The 27,989-nt window shown below is 41.9% G+C and overlaps 1 protein-coding gene across 1 annotated transcript in view; it reads left to right on the top strand.

The window, feature by feature from the left end:
• Nucleotides 1–27,989, top strand: part of CDH2 (cadherin 2) — a 190,930-nt gene that overhangs the window by 11,880 nt on the left and 151,061 nt on the right. Inside the window, exon 2 of the mRNA XM_036885966.2 lies at nucleotides 15,067–15,178. Within this exon, the coding sequence (XP_036741861.1) occupies nucleotides 15,067–15,178 (112 nt within the window). The remainder of the gene's footprint in view (nucleotides 1–15,066; nucleotides 15,179–27,989) is intronic.

Raw genomic sequence — 27,989 nt, forward strand, 5'->3', positions numbered from 1 at the left:
ATCTTCATTTTCTAATAATTATTCATTGCTTTTCTGTACAGTTTTATCACCTCTCTATTTTCCATATATATACATATATAGAGAGATGTGTTTATATGAATGCATATATGTAGCATGTATGTACACATAAACATACCATGCATATGTGTGTATGTTGTGTATATTTATATATATGTATATCTGTAATGTATTTTTTGTAATTTGTTTCTGCTCAGCATCTTGTCTGTAAGAGTCATCCTGTTGAATTGTGTAGCATAATTTGCTCATTTTCACAGCTCTAGGGAATTCATGCTGCTATTGAAGTACAGTTTATGTATTTATTGTTGATGGGCTCGTGTGTGGCTTCAGAACTTTGTTGCCGTGAACATTCCTGTACACGCCCACAAGCATAAGGGCCAGGCTTACTCCAGGGCTGCAGCTCCCCACCTTAGCTGTCTAAGAATCACCCGAAAACTTGTGTAAGGTTGACTCCTGGTCCCACCCTCTGAGCTTCTGATTCGGTAAACCTGTGGTGGTGCCTGAGAATCTGCATGTCCAGTAAGCTCCCAGGTGGTAAACTATTGGTCTACTCTGGGGTATATACCAAGGAGTAGGATTGCAAGCCATGCACATGTTTGTCTTTACAAGCTAATCCAAGAGTGTTTTCCAAACTGTTCACCAGCACCATGTACCTATTTTTTTCCCCATAGTTTTAGTATATGTGTTAGAGTCAAGGTTTAAAAGTCTTTAATGATCTAGTGGACTTCATAATGGTGTCTCTCTTTGGTTTCAGTTCGCGTTGTCCTAGTTACTACCAAGGTGAAGATTGAGATTGCTTTTGTATGTGTGTTGGTCTTTGTGTCTTCCTGGAGGTGTCCGTGCACCCAGGCCTGTTGAATAAGTCTCAGAACTTGTCTGACTTGGCCTTACTGTTCGTTGTGCATTCCCTTTGCCTAACGTTTTCAGGCATGGCTTGTATGGTGTGTTTCCAAGAATCGTGAGCCTTTCTGAAAGCTGACTCGCAGTTCAATCTAGTATTTGTTGGAGTCTTCGCTGTGTGTATGGCCGAGCCCTTTACCTGCATTGTCTCATGTAACCCTCTCATCTGCGATCCCTGAAGATAGGTTGGCAGACATCACAGTCGTTATCCATTTTACTGATGGCTGAAGGAGGCCTGGCTTAGCTCAGTCACTCAAAGGCACACTTTTAGGAGGTGGCCAACAGGGGCTTGAACAGTGTTTTATCTCCCTGGTGACAGCCAGTTCCTTGGATTAGCTGCAGTGGAAACAAGATAAATCTATCTATCCAAGATTTGGAAGGATGGCAGGCTGGAGAAGGATTTGGACTTTGGGATGAAGAAGGCCTGAAGGATCTCAGTTTCAGGGAGTAAATTTTGGCCTTATGAATGGGGAATTCTGACAGACTGAGCCAGAACCAGCACAGGCTGCTGCAGAAGAAGGCAGTTTCTGTCACTGGCCACCTTGGTGGTGATGTTAAGAGACTGAAAATAAGTGATGAGTGGCTGGCATCTCTGTGAGCTGCCCTGCTTTTCCTGACCTCCGGCCGTCTTGGCCCAGAACTGTCGTCGCCCAGGAAGCCAACGTGCCTATGTCTTCCCGTTCCCAGCACTTGGGCACCCCAGGCACTTAAACAGACTTGGTTGTTTGCTGGCAGCGCCTCGGTGACCAGCCGTCCTGTCGGTGTTATTTGACCTGGCTTTTTTTATCTTTTAGTTATTGCTTTTGAGGAGTCAGTAATATTGAGATTTTACAGGTAATTTCAGTGTCTTTAAAAACCTAATAAAGAGTGCTTCTTATTCATCCAATTTCTGCACAAATAAGACAACAGAGTTAGCAGATAGAGAACCAAAAAGAAGCTTTATCACTGACAAAGACAAGGGTGGAGATTGTATTTAAATGCTTAAATAAATTCAATCTCAGAATTAACTCTCTGCTCATCTCCCATCTTTACAATGCTGGATGAGGGCCAGGCTCCCACCCAGGGATCCTACTGCAAGTGAGCTCACCTCCAGCGTAATGGCATCTGCACTGTAGAGGCAGGCTGGCTCCCAGCAGAAAAGGTGACAAGGGACTGGACTCTGCAGCCCAGCTGTTTGGTGCAGACTCAGCGGAGAGGCCAGGGGTGGTGCTGCTGGTGTAGGTCCCTCTGCCTGGGGGTGGGGAACGAGGGCCCCACTGACCACAGAGACTTTGGATTGACCATTAACCGCTGCATTCATGCTCTTTACCATCAAGTGTGTGTCCTCCCTGAAGTGCAGCAGCCGCCCTCAAATGGGCATCTGTCACTCCCAGCCCTGTGAAGTTTTAGAAGACCAATAGCTTTACTTTCTAAAAAATCTTCAAGCCTGATGGGCATGCAAGATGATCATAGCAGTTGTCAGCCTACAGAGTTGGAAGGCTAACCAGTCCTGATCCTAGAAAACTTAGCCCAGGGGAAATTATGACCCTGAAGCTTGTCCTTAAGCATTGCCCAGAGACCCTGACAGAGAGCCCCTGATCTCTGGAGGAGGGACTCCCAGTGTGCAGAGAAAACCTTCCCCAGGTGAGCCTTTCCCGAACGCAAGTCAGGCCCAGCTTCCTGTCATCCGTGACTTTTGAACTAACAGAGTTCGAAGAAGAAATGAAGACTGACTTAAAGATATTGGATATGCTGGATAAGAAAGAAAGGCACCTCAGAAAAAGACAGGGATCGCCACCATCAATATCCTAAACCTTACGTGGAGGTGGCAGTACCTCAAATGCCAGCTTTCTGAAGGGAAGCCCAGAAGGCACCCTTAGAGCCCCTCCCCCAAATACAAAGTGCTAAATTTAACCTTCCCCTGGGAGCCTCTCCCTCAGGATGAGGTCGGTTTGCAGCCAGCATGCTGAGACCGCCTCCCATGGCTTTCCCCAGGGTCCTGGAGACAAAACAGCCACGCTGTCGGCGTGCTTGGTCGTGTCCTGTGGGTGCTGGGACCCACTGTCTTGGGAGACGTGTTTTCAGTCTCTTGCTCTTGCTGTGGCCTTGCTTTGGCCAAAGAGGGCCATTTTCAAGGGAAGATTTCTTTTTCATTTGTGAAGACTGGCCCAGTCTGGTGGAGGCTGCCCCCTGAGCTTGTGGTCAAGTTCGGAGAATCCAAGATGCGCCTTCCTTTGCCTCTGCATGCAGAACAGGATTTGCGCAGCCAGTCTGGTATTGCCTTATGGACCTGCCATTGATTTAAGCTGAGAACCTTGATAGGGGTCCTGAATTCACTGGCCTTTAAAAATAGTGAGTATTGTTCTCACTAGTCTTTAGGCAGGAGGTGTTGAGCTAATCTCTTTTCTCAGTCCTCAGCTGTCTTTGCTTGTGAGCACCTCCAGGAGGTATGAGGTGCTCAGACTTTGTCCAAGGCAGCCTGCAGTAGGCCCCCTAGCAGAACTGTTCATCCCCTGGCCAGGTCACTGCGTGTCCTGCCTCTTTCCCAGGATCCGTGTCCTGCAGCCTTTTTAAGGTCCACTGCCTTTGTTCTAGGCCCTACCTCTGTGGACAGCCACTTTCCTGGAGAATAACCAGCATATGTTGTGGTCACACATCAAGATCAAAATACCCTGTGGTTTTGGAATTAAAGCCTCTTGATGTTGAAAGCTACCTGCCCGACTATAAAAACCAGCCACACTGTACAGTCAAGGCTGCAAACCACCACGTTAAGGAGCAAGCAGGACCAGGACCGGTTCCCCTGGTCGCACCCCATCACCACCATGGGCATTTTCTTCCCAGGATTCCTTTTTGATTATTTCTCAAGGTCCCCAGATAGTATTCTAAATGCAAGTCTCTGAAGGGGCCCAATAGATGGGACCTCTCCTCCCTGATCCATGTTTTGAATCAAGTAAAACATAAGCCAGAAGAGCCAGCAGTTCAGAAAGAAAGACCTCACCATGTCCTGATAAGAGCGGGCTGTCTGTTGCTGGTACAGACCCCAGGATTGTACACCCATGCTCTGAGTTGCGGGCCGTGCAGGAACACTCCCCCCACAAATGCTGCAGGGCATCTGCAGATGCCCAGCTTGGAAAATGAGATCACCACGCCTGTTTGCTAAGGGCCAGTGACTCCCAGGTGGGAGGGGTGTGGGCCAGGGCTGGGCACCAGCTGCCCAGGCTGTTCTTCCGAATTCAGCCTGCGGGTGAGTTCATCCATCCCTCATCTCTCGGGTAGCAGTTCACAGGCTTCTTGTGTCAGGACTCTTTCACACTCTTAGAAACTATTGAGGCCTTGTGAATGTTTATAATGCACTAAAATCTACCAGTGTCTGGCATGCTAGAAATTGATATGAGAGAATTATGTAATATTTATTTACCTCATTAAAAAATATTCAACCCATTACATATGTAACATAAATACCAGTTTTTATGAAAAATGACTATTTTCAAAAGCAAAAATGAGATTTGTGGGAAGAGAATCATTGTGCTTTTATTTGAGGAATCTCCTTAGTATCCGACTTAATAGAACACAGCTGGTTTCCTATGCCTTGTTTTTCATTTACTTTGTTAAAGGGCCACACATCACCACGCCTCTGGAAAACTCCACTTTGTATGTCTGAGAGGTTGAGAGGGAAAAAGCAAATAATGTTATTATATTATGGAAACAGCTTTGCCTTTTCAGATCCCCTGGAAGGATCTTGGGAGACCCCTAGGGCCACACTTTGAGAATGCCATTCAGGGCCTGACTGATGGGTGGGAATACTGATGGAAAGAGGTGGGAATATTACATCAGCACTTTCCTTCCACATGGAAAGGAGCTTCAGGAGGGGAAGAGGCGTCCCCCTCGACAGGTTACACAGTGAATCTGTCTAAAGGCCAGACAGATTCTCCTGATTGCCCCACATGGAAAACGTGCGAGGCCTCATCCCCCAGTGGAAGCTGGACTGGTGACGTTAGCTCTGTGTCATCTGGGCGGCTTGCAGGGCTGGTGGTTTACTTTTTTATTGTTTAACCTGTTGAGGCAGCCTTTTAGGAGAGCCACTGCCTCAAGAGCAAGCTCAGGAATGGCTTTGAACTCTGCTGTTAGTGACTGTGCCCTTTTCTCCCTGCACTGCATTTCCAGGAGCTGTGCTCTGAAGTTATTTTCTCACCGAAACAATGGCATAATTGGGTTGGGTTTATCTTATGAAGGACTCCAAATTAGACAAATCATGCCTATGGCCAGTTCTTCAAACTAAATCAGAGTTATGGGGTCTGTAAACGTCTATAAGTGATTTTAAAAAGTGAAACTATGGTCCAGGTGTTTTGAAATAGGTCTGATAGTTCATGAATAGAAAGGAGTGTGGATAAAAGACAGTACACAGCCTATGGCAGACTCACTCCCCCATCACCTACTGAGAATTGATATATTTTCCATGATCTGTATGTATGGATATTTTTCATATCTTAGAAGAGTTTGGTGGTGGGGAACTTTGGGTGACTTAAAAAACAAGAGGTTTACCAAAGTTTGACTTGTTGCCATTTTCTCCCAATTTTTTTCCAGAGTCAACAGACACAGTGAAACTCTTTGCTAATAATTATTTGTAAAAAGTTATTTGTTAATATTTGTTAGCCTTTGTCATATCATACCACAATCATATTTGAGAACCATATTTTAGAGAAAAATTTGCAATGACAACAGGTAGATTTGTACCTGGCTGTAAATCGTATTGGACAGTTTCTAGCCCTTAGCCAGGTAGGTATTCTGTCCATGGATGTGGGTGCCTCCTGATGACTTTCCTGGTCTCCTGGTGAAGGGTCGTCCCTGAAGCCACTGAGTGCTAGCGTGTACCATCCCCAAGTTGGCAGCTAAGTGACCTCGGGCAGGTTCCTTTCCATTGGCTTCTCATCCTGCACAGCAGTGCTGGTAACAGTACCGCTCTTGTGGGGTAGTTGTGAGGGCTGTCGAGACATGATGGGCAGAGAGTGCTGTACCCGGCTCCTGGCCCACAGTCCGCACTCAGTGACTATTGGCAATCACCAAAATTCAGTGCATTAGCTAATGAGTTTCCAGGTTGATTATAAACACAGTATTGTACTGTTTGATGACATTTTGAACATTGTCTGTAAGCACTTTGCAGTCTCTGGTGACTGCATTGAGCTGGTGGGTCAAAATTAATCTAAGCCAGGATTGGCCATGTCTACCCAATTGCCTTTGGCTCCTCTGTAACTTGTAATGGCAGTTTAGTTGCATCACCAGCTCAGGCCATTATGTGAGCCCCTACATCGTGATAGTGTTATAATCTACAAGGCAAGTCAGTCTGTAGGCAGCGTGATGCTGGTCACTCCATTAAGCATCCTGGGCACTTACTGGTGAACTCCTGTCTGTCTTCTGGGACTCCACTCCATGAAGCCTTGATGCCTAGGAAGCCCCCTCTCAGAGGGCCCGAGGACACAGGGATTGCACAGCTGTCTGTGATTTTCCTTTGCTATATGCTTGTATTTGGTCCTAGGCTTTGCTAGGTTCTCCTGAGAAGTTGACATTCCCATTCACATTTTGTATGTGCAGCTCAGAAGTTTGTCAAGCTGTTGTACTGTGGTTCTGTCTTCTAGCTCAGAGTTCAATTTCAGCAGAGTCACTGGGTTGTTGGGCTGGCATCAATACTATTATTTGACCATTCTCTTTGACTTCACTTGATTAAAAGAAATGAAAATGACAAAGATAAAAGTACTGATACTGGAGGTATTCAGAAACCCATCCAATTATACAATTGAAGCAAAGATGGAAATAACTAGGTGGGTCACAGGGGACAACTTGTGGCCTCAGTCAGGTATTCTTTGCACCTAAGCGCATCTAGATTGTATCAAAAAGGCTAGAAAGTTAAGGAATCCATTCAAAACATTGTGCTTTCCCTCCAGGATAGCACATGACAAAGCAGAAATATCAAAGTCTGGGTTTAAACTTTGCACATTTTGAGCATGTTTCCAGGGATATGAAATTCAAAGTCAGTAGCATGACTGACAGAAAATTCTTTAAAGGGTGTCGGTAGCTCTTGAATAATCTTCTTAACATAGCCTCACATCGTGGATGAAATTCTGTGAAATATGAAGATTCTGGAAAATGTAATTGTATGGTAATAAATTGGATTAAAAATAAAAAATTCGTCATGCAGAATTGGTCCTGAACAGCTCCATTATTCTATAGCATGTACCCTGCTAAACACTTGACAAATGTCCCCACTAATTGTTTACATTTTGCTTATGTCATTTGGAAGAAATAGCTGTGTAACAAAAGTATTGCCGTAGTTGGCCCCGCTTCCTCTACCACACTGGCCAGCCCCACCCCACCCCGCCAGTCACATGTTAGGAAAGGAATTCCAGGTTTTTTTGTTCATGTTTGAATGGCTTTTTATTTTTTGTCACCTTAGGTTCCTTTCAGTATTTGTACTTTATAAAATTCTTTGTAAATATTTCTCAGGTACCCTTGTAACAAAGAGATGAAAGTCCGCACAATAGTACAACAGCATATTGTAGTCATAGCTAAGCTTCATCTTGTGGGGAATCAGGAATTACTTTTAACATCTTTATATGCTTCACTGTCGTTCTGTGAGGCTGCTACTTATTATCATTATCATCATCAGTGGCAGGATTATTATTACATTACAGGGGAAGAAACCCGAGGTACAGATGAAGTTACATAGCTTGTCAAGGTAGCACAGGAAGTGTGGAGACAGGCTTCACAGCTAAGCAGCTTTGCTCCAGAGCCTTGTCCTAAACACTGTACGCCACACTGCCTGTATTTCCATAAAGAAGAAGGGAAACAGTTCAGTAAGAGGAAGTTTACAGCTTCGTTGACTGCGATTGTTAATCTACTTCACAGTGTTTCCTTTTTACTGAGTTCTGACTATAGACTATCTATCTGGGAGGGAAAAAAGGAAGAGATCATTGCTTTGGAGAAAAACATCCAATGGATTAAATTTAAGAGTTTATGATAAATGACAGAGCCTAAGTTTTAGTTAGGCAGTCTTCAGAGCCAGAAAGAAATGATAAGATTCCATGAGGTTTGGGCTGCTTTCCGATGTGACAAGTTTAGCCAATAATCATTAATGATCTTGATCAGGGAGAAGATGGAACAGTCTGCTGTGGCTTCAGTAGGATATTCAAGAGCTTGGCTTTAGGAGCAACTTGGAGGAAATGGGAGAGCAGAGCTGGTGGCCAAGGGTGACGGAAAAACAATCACGATAAGGGGAACCTAACAGAGCCGTGGACTCAGGGCTGTACAGTTCACAGTATTGAGACTATGGAAATATTTTAACAGGAAAAAAAAGCCATGTCGCTGTGAGTTCAGAACCGGAACAGATGGACTAATAGCAACAGGCAAGCAGAACTCCTCAACTCCTATTACACTTCTGTCCTTTTCTGACAAGGGGGTCGATCTTCAGCCTGTGAAGAGTGGAGCAAATACTTGTAAGAGGAAACTGAAACTCAAGATAGGTGCGCTGATTGTGCGAGAGCAGAACAGCACTAAATTGGTTCAGATTCCCTGGCCAGCATGAATTTCGTCTTGGTGGGCTGAGAGGACTTGCTGACTGCTGTAATCTGGAGGATTGTAGAGAGGAGCAGTTTCTAAAGGACTAGGGATGGAATTATGTTACAACTAGAAGCATAACAAAAATAGAATGAAGAAGGTGTGATTTTCAGACCAAAAAAATAGAGAGCCCCTTGCTGACCTGGTGCAAAACTCTCAAATCAGTCATTTCAAAAGGATGTCTTCGGGGTTTTGATTTTCAGATGTTTACAGTTACTAGGAGACAGCACGGGATTGTGGAGAACAGATAAAACAATTGCTTATTTATTCTTTTTTGTGTTAAGTTATTAGATTTGAATATATGCCAAGCCTGGAGCTCAGAAAGATGACAGGCTGGATGTGTGGCCGTCAGGTGCTGCACAGGTATTAGTGACTATACCGGTTTATCCACCACATGTCTTGAGATTCTGTTTTAGTGAGTCTTGGTTTTGGACCCAGGAATCTGTCGTTTAGACAAGTTGTCCCAGATTACTCACTATACTCAGCAAGTCTGGGAACTATTGATTATATAAGACACGCTGTGAGCTGGATTCATGTTGTCACACTAGTGTTAATACTGCTATTACTAAGCTGCTCCATTGAGTAACCACGTGCCAGACACTGTCCTAAGTACACATGGGTTCACCTGCCCGTGTTGTGGGGGTGGTGGTGGTGTCTTTACTGTGATATAGGTGAACCATGACATTCTGAAGTCTAACAGGTAGTAAGCCATGGAGCGGAATTCAAATGCAGGCCGTCTGGCACGTCAAAAGTCTACACTCCACGTGACCCACAGATCCCCCTCCCCACCCTCCGGCATGCTCCAAGAGCCTGGCTTATGGCTCCCTGTTGGTGGGAAGGCAAAGTCTGGCCATGTTCACACCTGTCTGCAGCATCTGACTAACATCTTTACAAAGACATTGGGTGTCTCGTTAGACGTTTTGCTAAGACGTTTTGCCAAGACGTTTTGCCACAGAGAACTGGGAGGAGAGACTAAACCTAGATGGGATTACTAGTTGGTCTGGATGAAATCTCGGAAGGTCATGTGTAAATTTGCTGCCCCTTGAGCCCTAATCAGGGGCAAAGACACTGGAAATCAGGACTTAACAGTTTTCTTTAAAACAATTGGGATTGCTTGGGTTACCAACAGCTCTGTATAAATCAAGGCCCTTGTCAAGCTGCACCTTTTGCCTGGAATGCCCTTTTCACTTCCTCCTTTCTCCTCCTGGCAAATTTTGAATCATCTTTAACGAGAGCCTAAATGCTCCTTTGGCTATGGAGTCTTCAGATTCCTGCGGGCAGATTAATCATCCTGCTCTCTGCATTGGCACTTGACTCCTGACGTTACAGTTTTGCCTGTTGTCCTCCTTAGTTCATGCCGCCCACGTCCACAGTCGCTTGTCTGGAAACGGGGGAGGGCATCAGTGCCCCCTTGCCCCCTCAGCACGCCCTGGCAGCCCCAACTGCCCACGTGTTGACGGTCTGCCCCTCCCTCATGCCTGCAGCCTGGTCTGATTCAAGTCGGTGTCTAACTTGTACCCCAGCTGTGTCTCACTCACCCCCTCCTCCCCCATTTCCCACGAAGCATCAGAGAATTCTCTTATCAAACACAATCTGCCTGTGCTTAAAATCTGTGCCTGGCTCCCCACAGCCAACAGGATAACCTCAAGCTTCCAACCATTTATGATCTAACCCCATCTAACTCTTCAGCCTCAACTTTTGACTTCCTCCCTTGATTCTTGGACTCTGGTGACACTGAACTCATTGTCATTCCCCAGGCAGTGTGCTGTTTCTCGCTGCCTTGTTCCAGCTCAAGCAGTGACTGCCCGGCATGGCTTCCTGCCACCCCAGCGGCTGGGCTGCTCCCGGGTTCTGCTTGGGAGGCCCCCCAGCTCCTGCAGACCTCTGCCTCCCAGGCGCCCTGTTCTACTGCAATTACTTCTTTATTTTGCTCTCACATTGAACCTTGAACTTCATAAGGGCAGAGGCCATCTGTCCCAGTTTCCAGTGGCTAGTGGACACTCCGTACATGTTTCTTGAAAGAATTGCTTTGTAATTGTTTGTTCTACTTGGAAAGACTGTAAGGTTAGAATCTTGCCTCTTCCTCTTGCTGGATGTGAGGTCTTGAATATTTCCCTGTACCTCCGAGTGAGAACCTATTTGCTTACTTGTAAAGTTGGGGACATTTCACCCCCTTAAGGGGCTATTGTGAGCGTTAAGTGAGAGAGCGCAGTGTCTTACAAAACTTCACATACTATCCCAGGGATCTGCAGACTGCAGTACTGATGCCTGATTTGTATGGCCAACAATGTTGCTCACATTTCTAAAAGCTTAAATGTTTAAAAAAACAAAAATTGAAAGAAGAGTATTTTTTGACACTTGAAAATTAAATGAAATTCAAATTTTGGTGTCCAGAAAAGAAGTTTTATTTGAACGAACAGAGCCATGTTCATTCATTTCTTGTTGTTTGACTGCTTTTACTGTGCAAGAGCAGAGCGGAGTGATTTCAGCAGAGATCCCAGGGCCTGCCAAGCCTCAAATATTTACTATCTGGCCTTTACAGAAGAAAGTTTGCTGACCTCTACATTATTCAAATATTAAGAAACGGCATGTTTTCTGAATACTGTATTTAGAAATATGAATACACAGTCTCCTCCTTGCACGACAGGGACCTTTTTGAGGGGACGTTCCTCTCTTTGAGCTTCTGGGACCTCATCCTGGGCTTGGCAGAGTGAACAGTTACATTGGAGGTGAGCCCAGTGGCAAGATTTTGGTTTTTTGTAAAGGAGGATGTTCCAGTAAGAGCGTGGTGGGCTGATTAAAGATATAGCTTCCCACTGCTTAGGGTGTTCAAAGGTAGGTGGACACCCCTTTGTGGTGCGTTGCTGTAGGACAGGGTATCCCACCCTTGGTCCTGGTGACGTTTCAGGCCGGGGCTGTCCTGTGCATTGTGTGATGGTCGGCAGCATCCTTAGCCTTTAGCCTTTGGAAGCCATGGGTGCCCATCTCCCAGCTGCAATAACCAAGAGTGTGTCTAGACCTTGCCTGACGTCCCCTGGGGATAAGGCCACCGGGGTTGAGGGCCCCACGGTCGTAGCACACTCCAGCCCTAGCTATGGGTTAGTCTAGAGAATTTTCAGTGCCCCCAAGGCTGTTGCCACCAGAGGCTGCGTGAGTGCAGTCAGCTGCTCTGGGTGGAGGGTGTCGCCAGCTCTGGGGTCTCCCGAAATCTCAGGCCTCGTACCAGCCCCAGCCTCGGAAGGTTGCTGTGAGCAGTAAGTGAGAAGCCGATATGCAAGCACAGGGCTTGGCACCAAGTAAGCCAGCGTTGTCTTCCATTTGGAGATTTTGTTTATTTTAGTGCTTCTTGTTTGCTTTTTGAACATTAACTTTGTTATTTTGGGACCGATTTTTAAGAGGGGAAGTTAAAAAATTAATAAGGGGAAATATGTATTTTAATAATTTTATGGAGCCTGTATTTAAGAAAACAGATTACAGAAGAACACCAGCATGTCATTTTGAGAATCTGTTTTACTTGGGGAAGAACAATTTAGAAAAGGTTCAGCTGTTTAAAAAAAAATTGAAAATCTCATGAAGTCCTACATGACCCCATGGGCCTTGTAAACATGACCCCCATGGGCAGTTCCTGTAGGCAGCCAGCATCTGTTAGAGATGTGCCTTCCGGTCATGGGTTCAGGGATTCTCCCAGCCACCCTGTGCAGGCAGGTGCCTCCACCTAGATGAAGAGAATGAGCCAGGTGGCTGAGTAAAGGGCAGCCTGATGAGGACTGAGGTTCCCTTCTCTGAAATAAGGTGGAGATGGAAATGCAGAAGGGAACCTTCACAGTGTTACCAATGGCCTTGAGGCGGCCTTGAAATCCCACTCTGTAGATTTGGGTGAGGAGCCTGTTGCTGCTCATTGATTCCCCTGTGTTTGGGCAGATGACCTGGAGAACAAGGTGATAGTGGAGTTATAAAGACACGATTGCAGTCTTCTTCCAGTCTTTAGATTATTGATCTCTAGGGCTTGCCTGTAAAATTCCCCATTGCCCTAATCCAAATGCCCAGGTTGAAATGTGGCCTGTTTGCTGCTTGCTCCCCTTTGTTTACCCCTGGTCTGCTGCCCCTGCAGAGCTCTGCTCCACCTTCCTCCTTGGGCCAGAACCTGCCCAGCCTCCTCTATGGAAGCCTGGGCTGGAGGTGAGAGGCCAACCTGTCAATGGGACAGATGTATACACGTTGGCCCACTACATACAGGGAGCTGAGGACTGCCCCTCGCTTGTTTGCTTAGCTAAAAAGCAAATCTTACACTTGGTGTTTGCTCTGCGCCAGGTCCACTCTAAGGGCCTGAATATTTATAACTGGCGAGTATCACAATATTGCCTAGGGTCCTAAACTCGGCAGGTGTTGGAAGCCCACCTTCTCAGCCTCTATTACTTGTTCTTCAGGAAGGATGTGCAGCACACAGGATATACAGGGAATAATGAAATGTGCTCCTCTGTGCCTGTGCACAGCATCACCTTTTACTCTGTTTGCTTTCAGTTCTTTTGGAGAGAAATGAATTATTACAAATAAAATCAAAGCTTCCTGTATGATCCTTTCTAATGCCTTTCCTGTCTCGCCCTCCCCTGGGATAGCCACTGTTCTAAATTTGATGTTTTTTAATACCTTGTACATTTTCATTACACATATGTTAATAAAATTACATACCTCTTATTACATATGTCAATAACTTTACATTATCTTCTGTCTTTAACCTTTATATTCTAAAAATGGGGTTACCAATCATGCTTTTTTTCCTTTATTTTTTTGCAAGATGCATCCTGCAATGTGCTTGGTCTCTAATCTAAATTTGGAATGCTGCATAAATAGATTTCTGAATTTACAAAAAAAAAAAAATAACATTCATTCCCAGGTTGAGTTATAATTAAATTTTCTCTTTCAGTCTTACATAGAAGTTAAAAAAACAGACTTTTGTTTTGAGATGTGACCCCGTGGATAAATGTAGATGTAGTTTTTCCCTTTTAATGCTGTTGAGTGTTCGCTTCTCTGGCTATGTGAAAACTTCCTAGTCCATTGTCCTGGGATGGGTGTTGAGGTTGTCTCCAGGTCCTGCTGTTACAGCCATGCTGCCATGAACACCCCTGCACATGTCAGCTGAGGCTCCCATGGGAGAGTTTCTCTAGGACTGTACCTACCATGTAAGCTAGGATATGTGCACCTTCATTTTTACTAGAATTTTCCAAACTACATCCCAATGTGACTTTATCAGCTTTCAGTTAACACCTGTATAAAATGGTTGCGCTGTATCCTTGACTTGCTATGATCCTTTCTTGCATATAATAAACTTAAAATGCTTTGCTAATTTGACAGGTCTGAGCTCATATCTTGCTGCTTCTCCTAATGCTTTTTTTTTTCCAGATTAAATACTGTGTTATATTTAACAAAGTTCAAATTTACTTCTTTCTTTATGTTCTCAGATCTGAAAGGAATGGTTTAAATAATAGATCAGTCTAGGTTTTTGCAACTTTAGTATTTGCCAAACTTCACATGCATGATGCAGGTGGTCCTTTAAATGGGAAGCTGCCCTGTGTTGCTTTATTCAGACAATTTGCTCTGAGGTCTGTTTCTTGGGCAGCCCTTTAACCTTGCTTCCAATTTCCGATTGTCCTCATCAGTGCAGACTGCTCCTAAGGTTGGCCCTGCAGCTACTGATATCCCTCCTTCTGCAGCCTTCCTCCACCCTTCCTTCTCCTGTATTTGGACCCCCAGCAGGGCAGGGTAAAGTTTCCTGTAACAGATTTAAATGCTGCACAAGTTCTGCTGAGGTCTGACTATCCTGTGATGATGTCAGGAGGTTCTGGGAAAAGTAGAGAAACTAACTTGGCAGGGGAAGTGGGTGAGTTTTGAGCACAGTATGTAGGTGACCTTGCTTGTGATGATGAGGGCAAGAGATAATGACTTCCTCATTTTTAAGTATAAAAAGGAAACATTATTGTATTAATCTTTTATATTTTGATGTATCTGTGCCCTTCAAATCAGATAAAAACATACTTTTGATTGGTTGGTTTTACTTGGTATGAAATGTGCTATATCCTGCAATAAGTATATTACAATTTTGTTCTTTAATTAATAGGGTATATTGAAATGAACTTCATAGAGAATTAAATGTGAATATAAAAATCTATACACTTGAAAATATACATTTTTCTTGAGAAGTTAAGTTAAATAAAGATGACTATTTGTCGAGGCTAAAAACTATTTGGCTGGCTCCCACCTCCAGGTCCACTTGCTATTCTTCAGTCCCAATGACCATTTTAATGGAAATATTCAGTCCTTAGAAGAATCTAGAATGTGTATTATTTAGGCTTTACTGGACAAGACAAGTGGGATTTGTTTCTTCTACTCCAGTTATCAAAAAGATTAACCCTTTGCCCTCTACATTCTAACTGTAAACGTTCAGAAACAAAGGGGTTGTTTGTACAAGATGGTTGAAAAAAATGAGGCTTTGTGCCAAGTGGAATGTTTCTTAGCTGAAGGAGGTAGCAATCATTGCACACATTTTTGTTTCTTGTGTTGCAGGCGTCTGTGGAGGCTTCTGGTGAAATTGCATTATGCAAGACTGGGTTCCCTGAAGATGCTTACAGTGCCATCTTACCACAGGATGTGCACGAAGGACAGCCTCTGCTCAACGGTACTGTCTCCAAAGATGTGTTTGTATACATACAGTGTCTATGCTTTTAAAACAAATTAGCTGTTAAAAGGTCTCTATGTCATCTCTCCTGTATAGTAAGTATGAGTTTTTTTACAATCAGTATAATGAGGCTGCAGTGACTTTATTTTAGGGTTATAGAAGAGTTCATGAGTCACTTCTGTACATAATTGGAAGTTTCTTGATTTATTGAAAACTTGACATTTCTTCCATTTTTAATTTACAGTAGAAACCATTGCACAACTCATTTTTACAGTTTTCTGCATAGGTGTTACTTAGTTGAAGGATATTTATCAAACATCTGATTCTAATGGTTTGAAGTTACAGTCAAAATTCACTTAGTATTTTGAATTAAAGAAGTTACTGTGATGTGAAACAGGTTAAACATTAATGTGTTGCTAAATTACTATGACCAGATTTAGCAGGTAAAGTCATGAGGCAGGAGCACAAAACCATATTTTTGTTATGACATTGTTTATAGAAATTATTAGATAGCGAACTTCATTATAACATATGTGAATTTCAAATATAGGCTCATCTCCTACTTAAATATGCATTGATTTTATTATAATTGTCATATGAAAACTCTTGCCAATAAGACTAGATAAAATCTGAAATAAAATGAGTATCAAAAGCAAAATCATAAAACTCTTTCCTTTGCCTCTAATTGAAAGCAAATAAAATCTTGGTAGAATGCTCATGGACTTACCATTGCACGTAATATTGTTCAAATGTGAAAGCAAGAAGAATCGATTAGTAAGTTGTATTAAATTCTAGTTCTCCTCAAATCATGCCTATCTCCGAGGCTGTTTTAGAGAGCTGCTTTTAGAAAATCCTTGTAACCTCAGCTAATTAATTTACACAGAGTTCTACCACACAGCCTTAATTGAAGTGTCTCTGCAATCTGTTCCTGGAACAGTACTGAAGCCTACCACACACAGAGGACTTGGACGTGTAAATGGCCTCCGAGCACCTAAGGTTCTCAGGGGCAGCTCATCACGTTATTTTCATTTCTCTTCTAATTGTGATTTGCTCACACCTATGTGATTTTTCTGAGTTTGACTTTTTAAAGACATCTTCCTCCGCCTCATTACATGGTATTTCAATGAGTAAATGTTAAATCAGTCTGACTCAACACTGAGATGCTATGTCATCTAGTGGGTAATGTTTGACATGATAGAGGTTTAATTCAATCGGAAGTGTATAGGTTCCATGCAGCCTGATCGAGTCCTGCAGTTCTTCTGCGTGTGTCATTTTCTTTAAATCTGTACGTTATATGGTTTCCTAGACCCTATATGGCCTGTAGATATTTTTTGAAGGTTGAAAGAAATATATTGATACATCTCACAATAATTCAGACAGCTAAGAAAAATGTCAGTGGAATTTGTGGCATTTTTGCACTTTATTTTTGAGATTCATTTTTACATGAATAATGCCTATTCCTAGTGTGTTTGTTTTTTCCCCCTAAAAGCATGTTGAATTTTCTGGTTACAAATAAACACATGTCCATCACTAGAAACCTCTGATTTAAGATGAAATACATTGGCATGTTGAATAGTCTTGAAAGTGAAAGCCTGTTTTCTAATTACTAGATGATGCTGGTGACAGTAGAAATTGGACATAGTTGCTGGCCAACATCTTTTTAGTATAGAAATTTGGGAATCTGCTGGCATTGTAAATGAGAAAACACTTTGACTCTGTGCTTTAACCATTACTGGCAGAAGCATGTTATGATACTCTCTGGTAGAATTTCTATGGTTTTGGTATGTTCCACTGTTAACCATTTTATTTTTTTAGCCTTTAAAAAAATAACCACTATTTTTCTCATGACACATCATAACATATTTTCTTTATCATTCGTTGAATATGTGAAAGAATACCAGTATCTTAAAGCTAAAAATACCTAGTTTAAAGTACTGATTAGTAGAGAAGAAATTTTTTGGAAGAAAAAAGAAAACTTACACAGGCTTTTGTGAAACATCAATGTTCTTTTTACAAGAGTGTTGCCACTGGTTATGTTTCTTTTGGAGAAGTGTTACTTAGAAGAATTCTAGGTTTTTAACTTTTCTGTCTTCTTGGGTTTTTTAGTGGGATGATGAGATAAAGGTGTATCTAAACACTGAGCCCAAATACCCTGTCATTATTATGTTCATGAATTCTGTACTAAAGCGGAAAGGCATCTATTGCCAGGCCATGGTCACTTGTGCCATGGCTTTGTGACTTGCAATGTTTAAGGAAAGTGGGAATTGTACATGAAAATACACAGCAGTTTTGCTAATGCATTTGCCTCATATGAAGTTTATTGTATTAAGTTTGACTTCAGAGACCAAGAGCCTGTTGAAATCATGAGTCCTAATTCTTGCTTCCCTTTAATTTCCCATTGATGACATTTTTGTAGAGGAGGAAAGTAGTCCAACAGTGTGCAGTATGCTCTCGTAGGATACACCCCGGTGCACTAGACCTTACACAGAAGCTTACCTTTAGGTGTATAGGTGCACAACTGCTGGTTGTTTCTCAAATAATAAGCAACATAATCTTTGTGATGGTGCTTGAAAAACACTGAGTGTTAGATGGAGATACAAGGTGGGATTAGTCATGGTAGAAAAACTGGGTACAAGAAGCAGGAGATGTAAAAAGGGGATGATAGTGTAGAGAGCTTTCCTTTCTCCCCAGCACCTCTTTATTTTTTGTGATTGTGTTGACTTTTATAGAAAGAATGGACCCAATGAACTTCCATCCCTCTGGTTTCTCTTCTGGTTTTCATTCTGGAAGAAAACACATCAGTATGTTTCTCATAAAATCATAAGGAGGGCAAATGTATTTTGCAATCAGCCTTTACATTACATTTCATGTTATGTCATGTTGAATATTTTTGCTCTTTTGAAAATAGCTCTGTATTTAAAGAAATGGCTATACAGGCCTTTGTTCCATTTTGTTAGCAAAACCAAATTCTGCTTAACTGGGCCTCTATTTTTGTGCTTATAGGTTGTTTCCAATTTTTCTCTCTTACATATAGTGCTGTTATGGAGATTTTTTTTACAGAGCTTTGATTTTTCTTTAGGGATATTTTCTTTGGGGATTTATGCTCCAAAGTAGAATTACTAAGCCAAAGGGAATGTAGACTATGATTGTATTTTCTTTTCTTCTCTTTTTTTTTTTTTGGTGTTTCTGTAGGATTCTTCTACAGAGGACTTCAAGTGTGTTGGTTCTTTCCTACATTCTCATTACCATTTAATTTTAAAATGTTTTTCATTTTCCTGTTTCCCCTCAGGTGAAAAACATTCCTTTTTTTTCATCCTGTGGTATTCTCTGTGTTTGCCTTTGTGAGTTAGGATCAATCTTAATATGTTTGGGTAGTCATTTTTGCCTTTCATTTTTCTATTCTCTTTTAAATGCATTTATTACTAGACCCCCTCATTTTACAGATAAGCAAATTGGAGCTCAGAGAGATTACAGGCTTTTCCTATGATTATGCAACTTTAGATTGTAAGCTACAGATCTGGAATGTTCCAGAACCCAAGTTTCCTGATTCCTAATTAAACTCTAATGATGTTGATGATAAAAAAAAAACAAAACATTATGGTATGTAACCCAGGGAGGAGTGAAAGCTATTGAGAGCTAGTTTCACCATCCTGGTGTTTTGCGGCAAGTTTATCTTAGAGCTGGCTGCCTTTATTCCCCCCTTGACCCTGTGCCTCGTGCATTAACAGACATATTTGGGAATTGGTGACTCTAAGGCAAACAAACCCCCTATAATTAAAAAATATCTTTCAGTGATTATCACCATTAGTATTTTGTGCATACCTGTTTACCAGCAGAAGAATGTTGGGCTTCGGAAAATGATATTTAGTCTTTGATATTTAACTTAAACTCCACTGAGCCAGGAAAATCTCTTGTGGTAGCACATTACTTGAAAATGAAATGGCTGCAATCATATATTTCCATTCTGTTGCCACAGTGCCTGTGCCACTATGAAATGACAGCCACAGTGTGACGCTGCAGAGAGGGTCTAGGCTGTCTGTAGTGTGGGCGTCAAGAGTGGTTTTCCTGTGTTTTTGCACTGGTGGTCTGTGTGCTTAGACATTTCACCAAGTAAACTCCTCCAATTCTGGCCAACATAAATAGCAGCCTGCAATTACCAGGAATATTTTCAGTAACCCATTTATAATCACCGACTTGGGGCAGCACATGATGATTATTTTCGACTGGATGGAATTTGATTTAGATTAGTTTACTTACTGACTGAGGCTTGTCTACATGAACATGATCAGAAAAAGCCTGTAGTACAGTATCTTTAGAAAATGGTACTGAAATATTTTTTTATTCATTTAGTAAGAATCGACAACCACACTATTTTTTTAATGATATGAGTACTTTTGTATGATATGTATTACTGACTTACAGATTTTCAGCAATTCTGCTGTGTTTAAGACTTGTATTAATTTGTTATGAAAGCTTGAAATTTATTTTCATTCAATTTTTGGATTCGATGTATCTTTTGTTTTTGTTATTGAAGATGTAAATGTTTTGAAGTATTTGAAAGGTAGGTTTATAAGCATCTTGTTTATGAAGTGAGCCAGTCTCTTGGACTTTCCTGATTTCAAATGGATTGTGGAAAAAGGCACCACGTGTGGAGATTGCTGCCTTGGATGTTGATGATATGCTCTAAGGAGTTACAAATGAAATGCAGCCATGTGGATTCTCATGTGTGGAGAGCTTTTTTTATACCCTGGGGCAGTTTTTTTAAGAGCAATTAAATATATAATAACATCAAATTAGAACTAAGAAATTTCATCCTTGTTTTCATTAGAATCATTTAGACTTTATTTAATACTTGACAAATGTTACATCCCTTTTGATGTATTTTAGGTCCAGCTTTCTTTATGCAGTGCTGCAAACCAAGACAAGCCAGCTTGGATGGTCACTTTTTAAAAAAGTCCTTTGTACTTATTCATAGCCTTCAGTAATTTGGAGGAGCCAAAATCTGCTCTCTCACACACTAGCCCCCTGATCTGTGTTCTAGTAAGTCACAGTTCACATATGTAAATGTGTTAGCAAGGAGGCACCTGAATGGTTTAAATTCTGCCCTTCTAACCTCAGAGAACTCCTTTCTCTCTGTCCTTTTAAGCCTCCTGTTAAGTGTCTAGTGGGGCATAGAAAATAAACACCATAAATAAGTAAAATTTACTGTGTATTAGATGATATAAATGCTATAGAAAAAAATAAAGCAGAGAAAGGGAACAGGGAGAAAGTGTGGTTTTGCAGTTTAAATAGGATGGTCAGGGGTGGCGTCATTGCAGAGGAGACATATGAGCGAAAACTGGCTGGAGATGGTCCAGGAGCTGTGGATCTGGGATAGGAGAACTCACAGTAGAGTGAACAGCAAGTGCAAGGGCCCTGAGGCACGAGTGTGTCTGGAATGCTGCAGGAGCAGCAAGGAGCCTGGTATGACCAGAGTGGAGAGAGGAAAGAGGAGAGTAGTAGATGGGATTAGAGCCACATTGTCTGGAGACCTTGCAGATGACTATGAAGACTTTGGCTTTCACTGTAAGGAGCTTTCAGGAGAGGAAAAGCAATATCTGACAGAGTAATATTATTCTGTATGTTGTGTTGACAAAGGGGACAAAGGGGAAGAGGAGATCGTTAGGAGGTTAGTGATAATCTAGGTGAGAGAAAATAGTGTCTTAGACCAAAGTGCTAGCAGTATAGGTAGAGAAGGGGTTGGATCTGGAAATCTAAAAAAAAAAAAATCATTTAAATGAAATTCATGTAACATAAAAGTAACCATTTTAAAGTGAGCCATTCAGTGGAACTAGTACATTTTAATGTTTTTAATCACCAAATCATTTTCATCATTTTAAAGTAAAATCCCTTATCCATTAAGCATTTTACCCCCAATTGTCCCTCCCCTCTGTCCCACAAACCTTTTCATCTGGCACATTGTTTTGGAGACTCAGCCACAACTGTAGCACATGTCACTACTTTAGTACTTGTTGTGGCTGAATAGTATTCTCTTGTATGTATGTATATAGGTATGTAGTTTACAGTTTGTGAACTGTTTGCTACCCGTTCACTAGTTGATCGACTTGTGGGACATTTTTATCTTTGGCTCTTGTGACAAGTTCTGGTATGAACAATGGATACACATGTAGTTTTGAGTACCTGTTTTCAATATATTCCTGGGAGTGGAATTCCTCCGGAGGGGTCATATGGTAATTCTATGTTTAACTTTTTGACAAACTGCCAAACCATTTTGCTTAGCAGCTGAAGTATTTTAGGCTCTCAGTAGAATATACAAGGGTTTCAGTTTCTCCACATACTCACCAAAACTTATTTTCCCTTCATTTTCATTGTAGCCATCCTAGAGGGTGTGAAGTGGTATTGCATCATAGTTTTAATTTGCATTCCCAATTGACTAGTGGTGTTGAGTATCTTTTCATATGTATCATTTGTATATCTTCTATGGAGAAATGTCTATTCAGGACCTTCGTTCATTTTTAAATTGGATTGTTTTATTTTTGTTTTTGAATTGTAAGTATTCTTTATGTCTTTTAGATGCTAGACCCTTATCAGATCTTTGATTTGCAAATATTTTCTCCCATTGTCTAGATTATCTTTTTACTTTCTTAATAATGTCCCTTTATGTACAAATTTTTTAACTTTGATGAAGTCCAATTTATTTTTTTCATGTTGCTCTTGGTGTCATATCTAAGCATCCATTGCAAAAAAAAGATCATAAAGATTTACTGCTTTGTTTTCTTCTAAAACTTTTATGGTTTTTGGGTCTTTAGGTCATTGACCTATTTTGACTTAATTTTTGTATCTGGTCTGAGACAGAAGTCCAGTTTTATCCTCTGAATATGTTTTGACAGTAGAGCTGACTGAATTTGATGGATTGGATGGGTGGTGTAAAAACGGGAGTCAAGGATGACTCCATGGTATTTACTGTCTGAACATGGGAGGATATCAGTCATAGCGGAAAGATCGGGAACTTGGTTTGACCCTGAGGAGATGAGTATCAGAGATATCAAGGAGACATTTAGATATGGGTTTGGGGTTCAGTGGTATGGGCTAGGCTGAAGGCTGGGAGCACTAAGTGTGTGAACAGTAAGTAAAGCCATGCCCCAGAGTGAAATCACTAAGGAGCCTAGCATGAGGAGGAGAAAGCCAAAGAAAGAAGAGAAATGGTTTCATAGTGAAGCTTTGAGCTCTCCAATATTAGAAAATCAGGACTAAGAGGCAGAATGGAAACTGAGAAGAGTGACTGAAGAGGTAGGAGAAAAATCCGGAGGGTGTAGTGACTCTAAGTCCAGTGAGGGAGTGTTTCACAGGGAGGGAGGGATCATCTGTGCCAAACGCTACTGAACGGTCAACCCAGATAAGGGCTGAGGATTCACCCCTGATTTCTCAACACAGAGGTAACTGGTATCTTTGATTTGGGTACACACGCAGTCAGTGGAGGAGGGAAGCTGGACACAGATGGATTTTATTTAAAAGGAAGAAGAGAAATCTATGGTTGGAGAGGGAAGCAAGGTCAACCTAGGCTATGTTTTAACGATGGGAAAAACATGTTTGCATGGTGATGGCAAAGAATCCAATAAGGAGAGGAAGGTGATGGCACAGCAGAGAGGAGGTAACTGTGAGGACCATGTCCTGGGTCAGTGAGAGAAGTGGGATCACATGGGACATAGAGATCCGCATCTATGACAAGCTCCCCGGATGTTTTGTGGTGCCTGCATTTGGGAACCACTCTGACATGTTCTGTTGAGTCATTCCTGACATGGTTTAAAATTCTTCATTTCAGCTTGATGATTTCATGTCAGCAGAAGGTTTGTTCTACAGAAACGGCCCATAGGATAAAAATGAAAACCTTGTGGTGTTCGATGATGCAAACGGTGTTTTCATGGCTGTAGCATCCTTGACAGATGGTTATCCAGTTTCTGCTAGAATACCACTGCTCCTCCTTCCCCCAGAACGAGGAGGAGATGACTCCCTTACAAAGCCGGCTCCCTCTTTGGAGAGCTCTAACTGTTAAAAAGTTATTTCTTAAAAAGTTTAACTGAAGCATATGTTCCTAAAATTTTTATCCACTGATGTCTTTTCATCTTTTGGCATCACCAGAGCAGCAAGCGTATTCTCTTTGTGCTCTGAAGCCATTCATTTCACCATTATACAGTCAACAGGTATTTTTGAGCATTTGTCCCATGCCAGGCCTTTTTCAAGGAACAGGATAAGATGGGCAATCCCTGCAGGAGGAGCTTCATTCAGAGACCCTTAAGTACCCAACCACGGTTGCTTGGGCCCTGGAAGTCTTCCCTGCTCACACTAAACAGCGGTTTGTTCAGTGGTGTCCAGCATTCTGCTTTCCTCATTCCTTTCAAATAGCGAACACTGCGGGCCTCTCCGCAGTGACCCCGCTCTGCGCCCTGCCCATGCAGAGCCCTCTGCTTGCTGTCCACGAGGCCGCAGCAGCCCCAGAGCAGGCCAGGCTGGAACTGGCACAGTCCACGCTGCATCATTCTTGGCTCCTGTTACAATGGTGGTTGACTCAAACTCCTGGGTGGTTTTCAGAGGAACTGCTTACCCTCTTGCACTTGTGAAATTGATTACTGAACTCAAATGTTAGAACTGCAGGTTGGCTTTTTTTCAAAAAGGCCCTAGTTTCAACACCATCTGGAGACCCCAGGAATGAATACCGATATACTTACTTTAAATTGTCATTTGGACAAAGGAACATATGGTCCCCTCTAAAAGTTTTAGATGACAAACTGCTAAATTGATTGAGCAAACCATACACACACACACACACACACACACACTCATATACTCTCACGAAAACGTGGTTGATGAGTTTCAAGTTCAGCCTACAGCAACTTCAAGACACATGGTAAGACTAGAATCTTCTTAAAATAAGATTTCTTAAGGTCAGGCGATGGAGAAAAGGCCTATTTCAAATACATGAAGATATAAATAACAGGGGACTTAAATATCCCAGGGACTACTATTTCAGGTTCCCACTAAGAAATGAATTTCATTCATTTTATCAAAAAATTAAAGTTATTTTCAAGAATGCACATATAAGGTATGTGCTTTAATAAGATAAAGCACATCTCTAGCTGCTGCGAAGTCTCCATCCGACGTCAATAGACAGTGATCCCTAAACTGACCGAGTATAGCAAAGATGAGTGCATTCTGGTGTTTGTGGATGGGGACACTATTTTCTGCTCCTTCAGTAACTTTGTGCTTTGAATCATGTCTTTGCAGAGGTCTAACATTTGCTTTTTTTAGTTGTTTCTCATTGAATTTTTTCTCTATCACTCCGGGTGGGATTTGCCAACTTGTAAGAGGAAAGTCACCGACACCTTGATCTGTTATTTTTCCTTCTTCAATATGAACTAGGTTCCTTTTATGAATGCTTTACTTTGCTCTTATTTTGAGAAAAAAAATCTCATAGGCTTTTATCCAAATGGAATCATCTTTCATGCTAATAGTGTCATATGCAGAACGAAATTGAGAATTCCAACCACCTTTGAAAGACGTGTGTCTTGACACCAGAGTGTATGTCTCCTCTGCCTTCCTCTAGGAGCCAGCTATCCTTTGGGGCAGTGTTTCATTTCCTCTTGGTTTGAGATTTCCAGTAATATGAGGAACTACCCCTGTGGCACTTGAATTCATCAGATTTTATTTGCACTGTCTTTTATATTGACTGTTACATGGTTCTGCACCACTGATAGGCTTCTATTCTTTCCAGTTTAACTTTGTTCTTAGTTTCTATATTTAATAGTATAGGACATAACTCCTTCAAAATGCTCTTGTTTTAACTTTCTTTTTTAAACAAGTATCACTGGTTTTCAGATTATAGGGTGTCTTGAGTGTTAACTGGGAGGAACTTGTTAAAATGCAGCTTCCTGGGACCCACTGGAGAACTTAAGGTCTGGATCCTAAGAATGTAAGAATATACACGTTAGAAGTGCTCTGCAGGTGATTCTAGTAAAGGTTGTCTTCCACCAAGCTTACATAGCTGGGCTTAGTGTATATTTCAAAGGCAGAAACACAGATTGGATGGATTTTTAGAGGTGTTAAACTTTAGAGGTTGTACCTGATCTCTTCCTTTTTGCTTTTTTATATAAAAGGCTACTTTCTGCCTTTGTTTGGACAGATACCACCAACATCTAAAATAGATATTGATGAAACCTTTGTTCACATTAATGATTGAGCCAAACATATATGTATACACTATTGTTACACTTTTGTTGCTTTTAAACATCTCAATATTTATTTCACCAGATGATCAAATAAGGAGACTGACAAGTTCTAAGATAAGTAAGTGCTAACCAATCAAAACTAAGACTCTGCCATTACCTGGTAGAAAAAAAAAATGTAGCAAAGAAAATGGCTCATAAGTTCTTCTCTGGTTGGTTCCTGGAGTAGGAATCTCCTCCTTCCTGGCTCCCTCATTTGCTTGCTGATGTGGTGTTTAGCCTAGAGTGTTCCTCTCAGAGCAGAGTACCAGGTATATTGCATTTGATTTTCCTGACATCAGCTGGCCTGGATGTTCCCCTTTCCCATTGGCACTTGACTTTGTTTAGCTGTTTGTTGAATTACATTTTCAAACCCTGCAAGTAGGGGCCAGTTCATTACTACTGTCTTTCATTTCAGAAGTTCCCTTTAAGTCTTCTCAGATTTGCAGGGATTATGAATTTAGAAAGTGTTGATATGGAGATTCTCAGAGCATGGGAAGTATTTGTGTCCCATACATTTATTCAACAAATATTTGCTTTCTGTTGTGTGTAAGGAAATCACTCTGCATCGCCTTGGAAAATGCCAGTGCCCAGCTAAACACCTAGCAGTTGTGGTAGTTGGGAAAATAGTCTTAATTTGTGGGAATCGTTTAAATTATAACTGTTTCTCTGTAGAATTTCCATGTGGCTTTAAAGGGCAAAAATAATGGGCCACCTTAATGAAAAATCTCAACAAAGCCGAATATTTGTTCTGCTGATTCCTTTGTGAAATTAAATACTGCAGATTTTCCCATTGTGCATATATATAATTATTCCTTCAGTTCAGTCACTGAGATCTACCGTGGCATCTTTTGTTGATGTGTCATGTACTCTATTGATGTGGAAGACGTTTATTAAAGCATCTTGTTGCATTTATATTGTAGGAAAATGGTCCCTTCTGAGGTAATCTCACACAAACTACTCACACTGATAAAGCCCCAGTATGGTATTGTCACTCTACTAATGATTAGCAAATTAGTAGGTGGCATGAATTCTCAATCTGTGTTAGTGCTCCATCCTCAGACATTTAGTAGTTTTATATTTAAATGTCCTATTTGTTTAACCCTTCTCAAATAATAATTATAATTTATTATTTTCCAGGCAACCATTTAAATAAACTAGGCAATTAAAAACAGATGCACGCTTTGTTTTGCTGAGCATTGATGTATGATGGCTGGCGGCTGCAACATGGACATTTCAGCAGCATTACATTCAGCACTGTAATTTGTCAGAAATGCCTTACCTTAAGCATTCAGGTTGCTTATTTGTAAATGTATTACATTTGCATAGCATTTTATACTGACTGAGAAATGGGATGAATTGTATTTTTAACTGCCCCAAACTCTGAGTCAAGTAGGATGGGGGTGCTGGTGGGGAGGGGATGGGGAGCCTTTCTACTTTCACATAATGAAACTGAACTCACAGAGGTGAAGTGATGATTAGTAAGTGGCTGAATGTGGCTTCGTTATTGTCTTCCGATTTCTGTCCTTTTCCTGGAGCCCATGAGGTCAGTGCTTTTCGTAATGGCTGCTTCTGGTGGGGCATTCTGTGCACCTTCTGCTTTTTCACCGCCCACCATCTGGGACTCACTTGTCTGGGGTTTTAAAATCCATGTTGCCAGTCACAGTACTAGTTCATTTTTCCATCCGTCACTTTCCAAGAATGATCACAAAGCCAAGTTCGGGTTCCTTGGGATGGTCCTAAGGGCCGCTGGAGTTCTCTGGTGCCTACTCCAGCTGTTTGAACTCTGATGGGTTCTCAGCAGCTTTTAGCTCTGCTTTTACTTTTTTTTTTTTTTTGCAGGGAAGTGGGTTGTTTGTATTACCACCATTAAGACCAGAAAGTCTTCCCTGTGGAAGATTGTAGAAGGTAAACATAGCCCTCGTGAAGCAGCATCTCGGTTTTGCCAGAGCCTGTGGCCAGCAGTTCATCAGCCACAGACACCGAGATGAATCCTCTTGTTTGCCCCAGAATACTCGTCGTTAAGTGAAGGTCTAGTATATGCGAGCACTGGAGAGCAGCAGAAGATCGCATACAAAACAATCAATTTGTAAAAGAGGCATTATAGTTCCATTCCTCTGACCACAGTTGAACACCTTGGACCAGTGAGGTTCACTTTAGGGAAATACTGCTCCCTCTCAACTGTCTCTGTCGTTGCCACCTACCTCGCCTCCCTACCTTCTTCCTTTTCCCTTCATGCTCCTCTCCATCTAGAGATGGAGACAAGGAAGCAAAAAGTCCCAAGAGCTCTGGTGGATCATCCACTCCAGGCAGAGTTCAGAGTTCAGGGAAGGTAAGAAACCTGGCCCTCCATGCAGTTATGGGATGGCTGAATTGATAGTCCCCAGAGCTTTGCCAGTGCCTGGGTTTCTGCTCATGTTGGCTGATAAGCCCTGTCGACTGTGTAGAGCAGCATGAGAGGAGTTTTCTGGTAAGTGCAGTGAGTTGCATCCCAGCTGGTAGTGGGTCTCACTGAAGGTCTCAGAGAGGATGGGTCACAGGTTGCGTCCATC

The sequence above is a fragment of the Manis pentadactyla genome, chromosome 6, assembly GCF_030020395.1.
Source record: "Manis pentadactyla isolate mManPen7 chromosome 6, mManPen7.hap1, whole genome shotgun sequence".
Lineage (NCBI taxonomy): Eukaryota > Metazoa > Chordata > Mammalia > Pholidota > Manidae > Manis > Manis pentadactyla.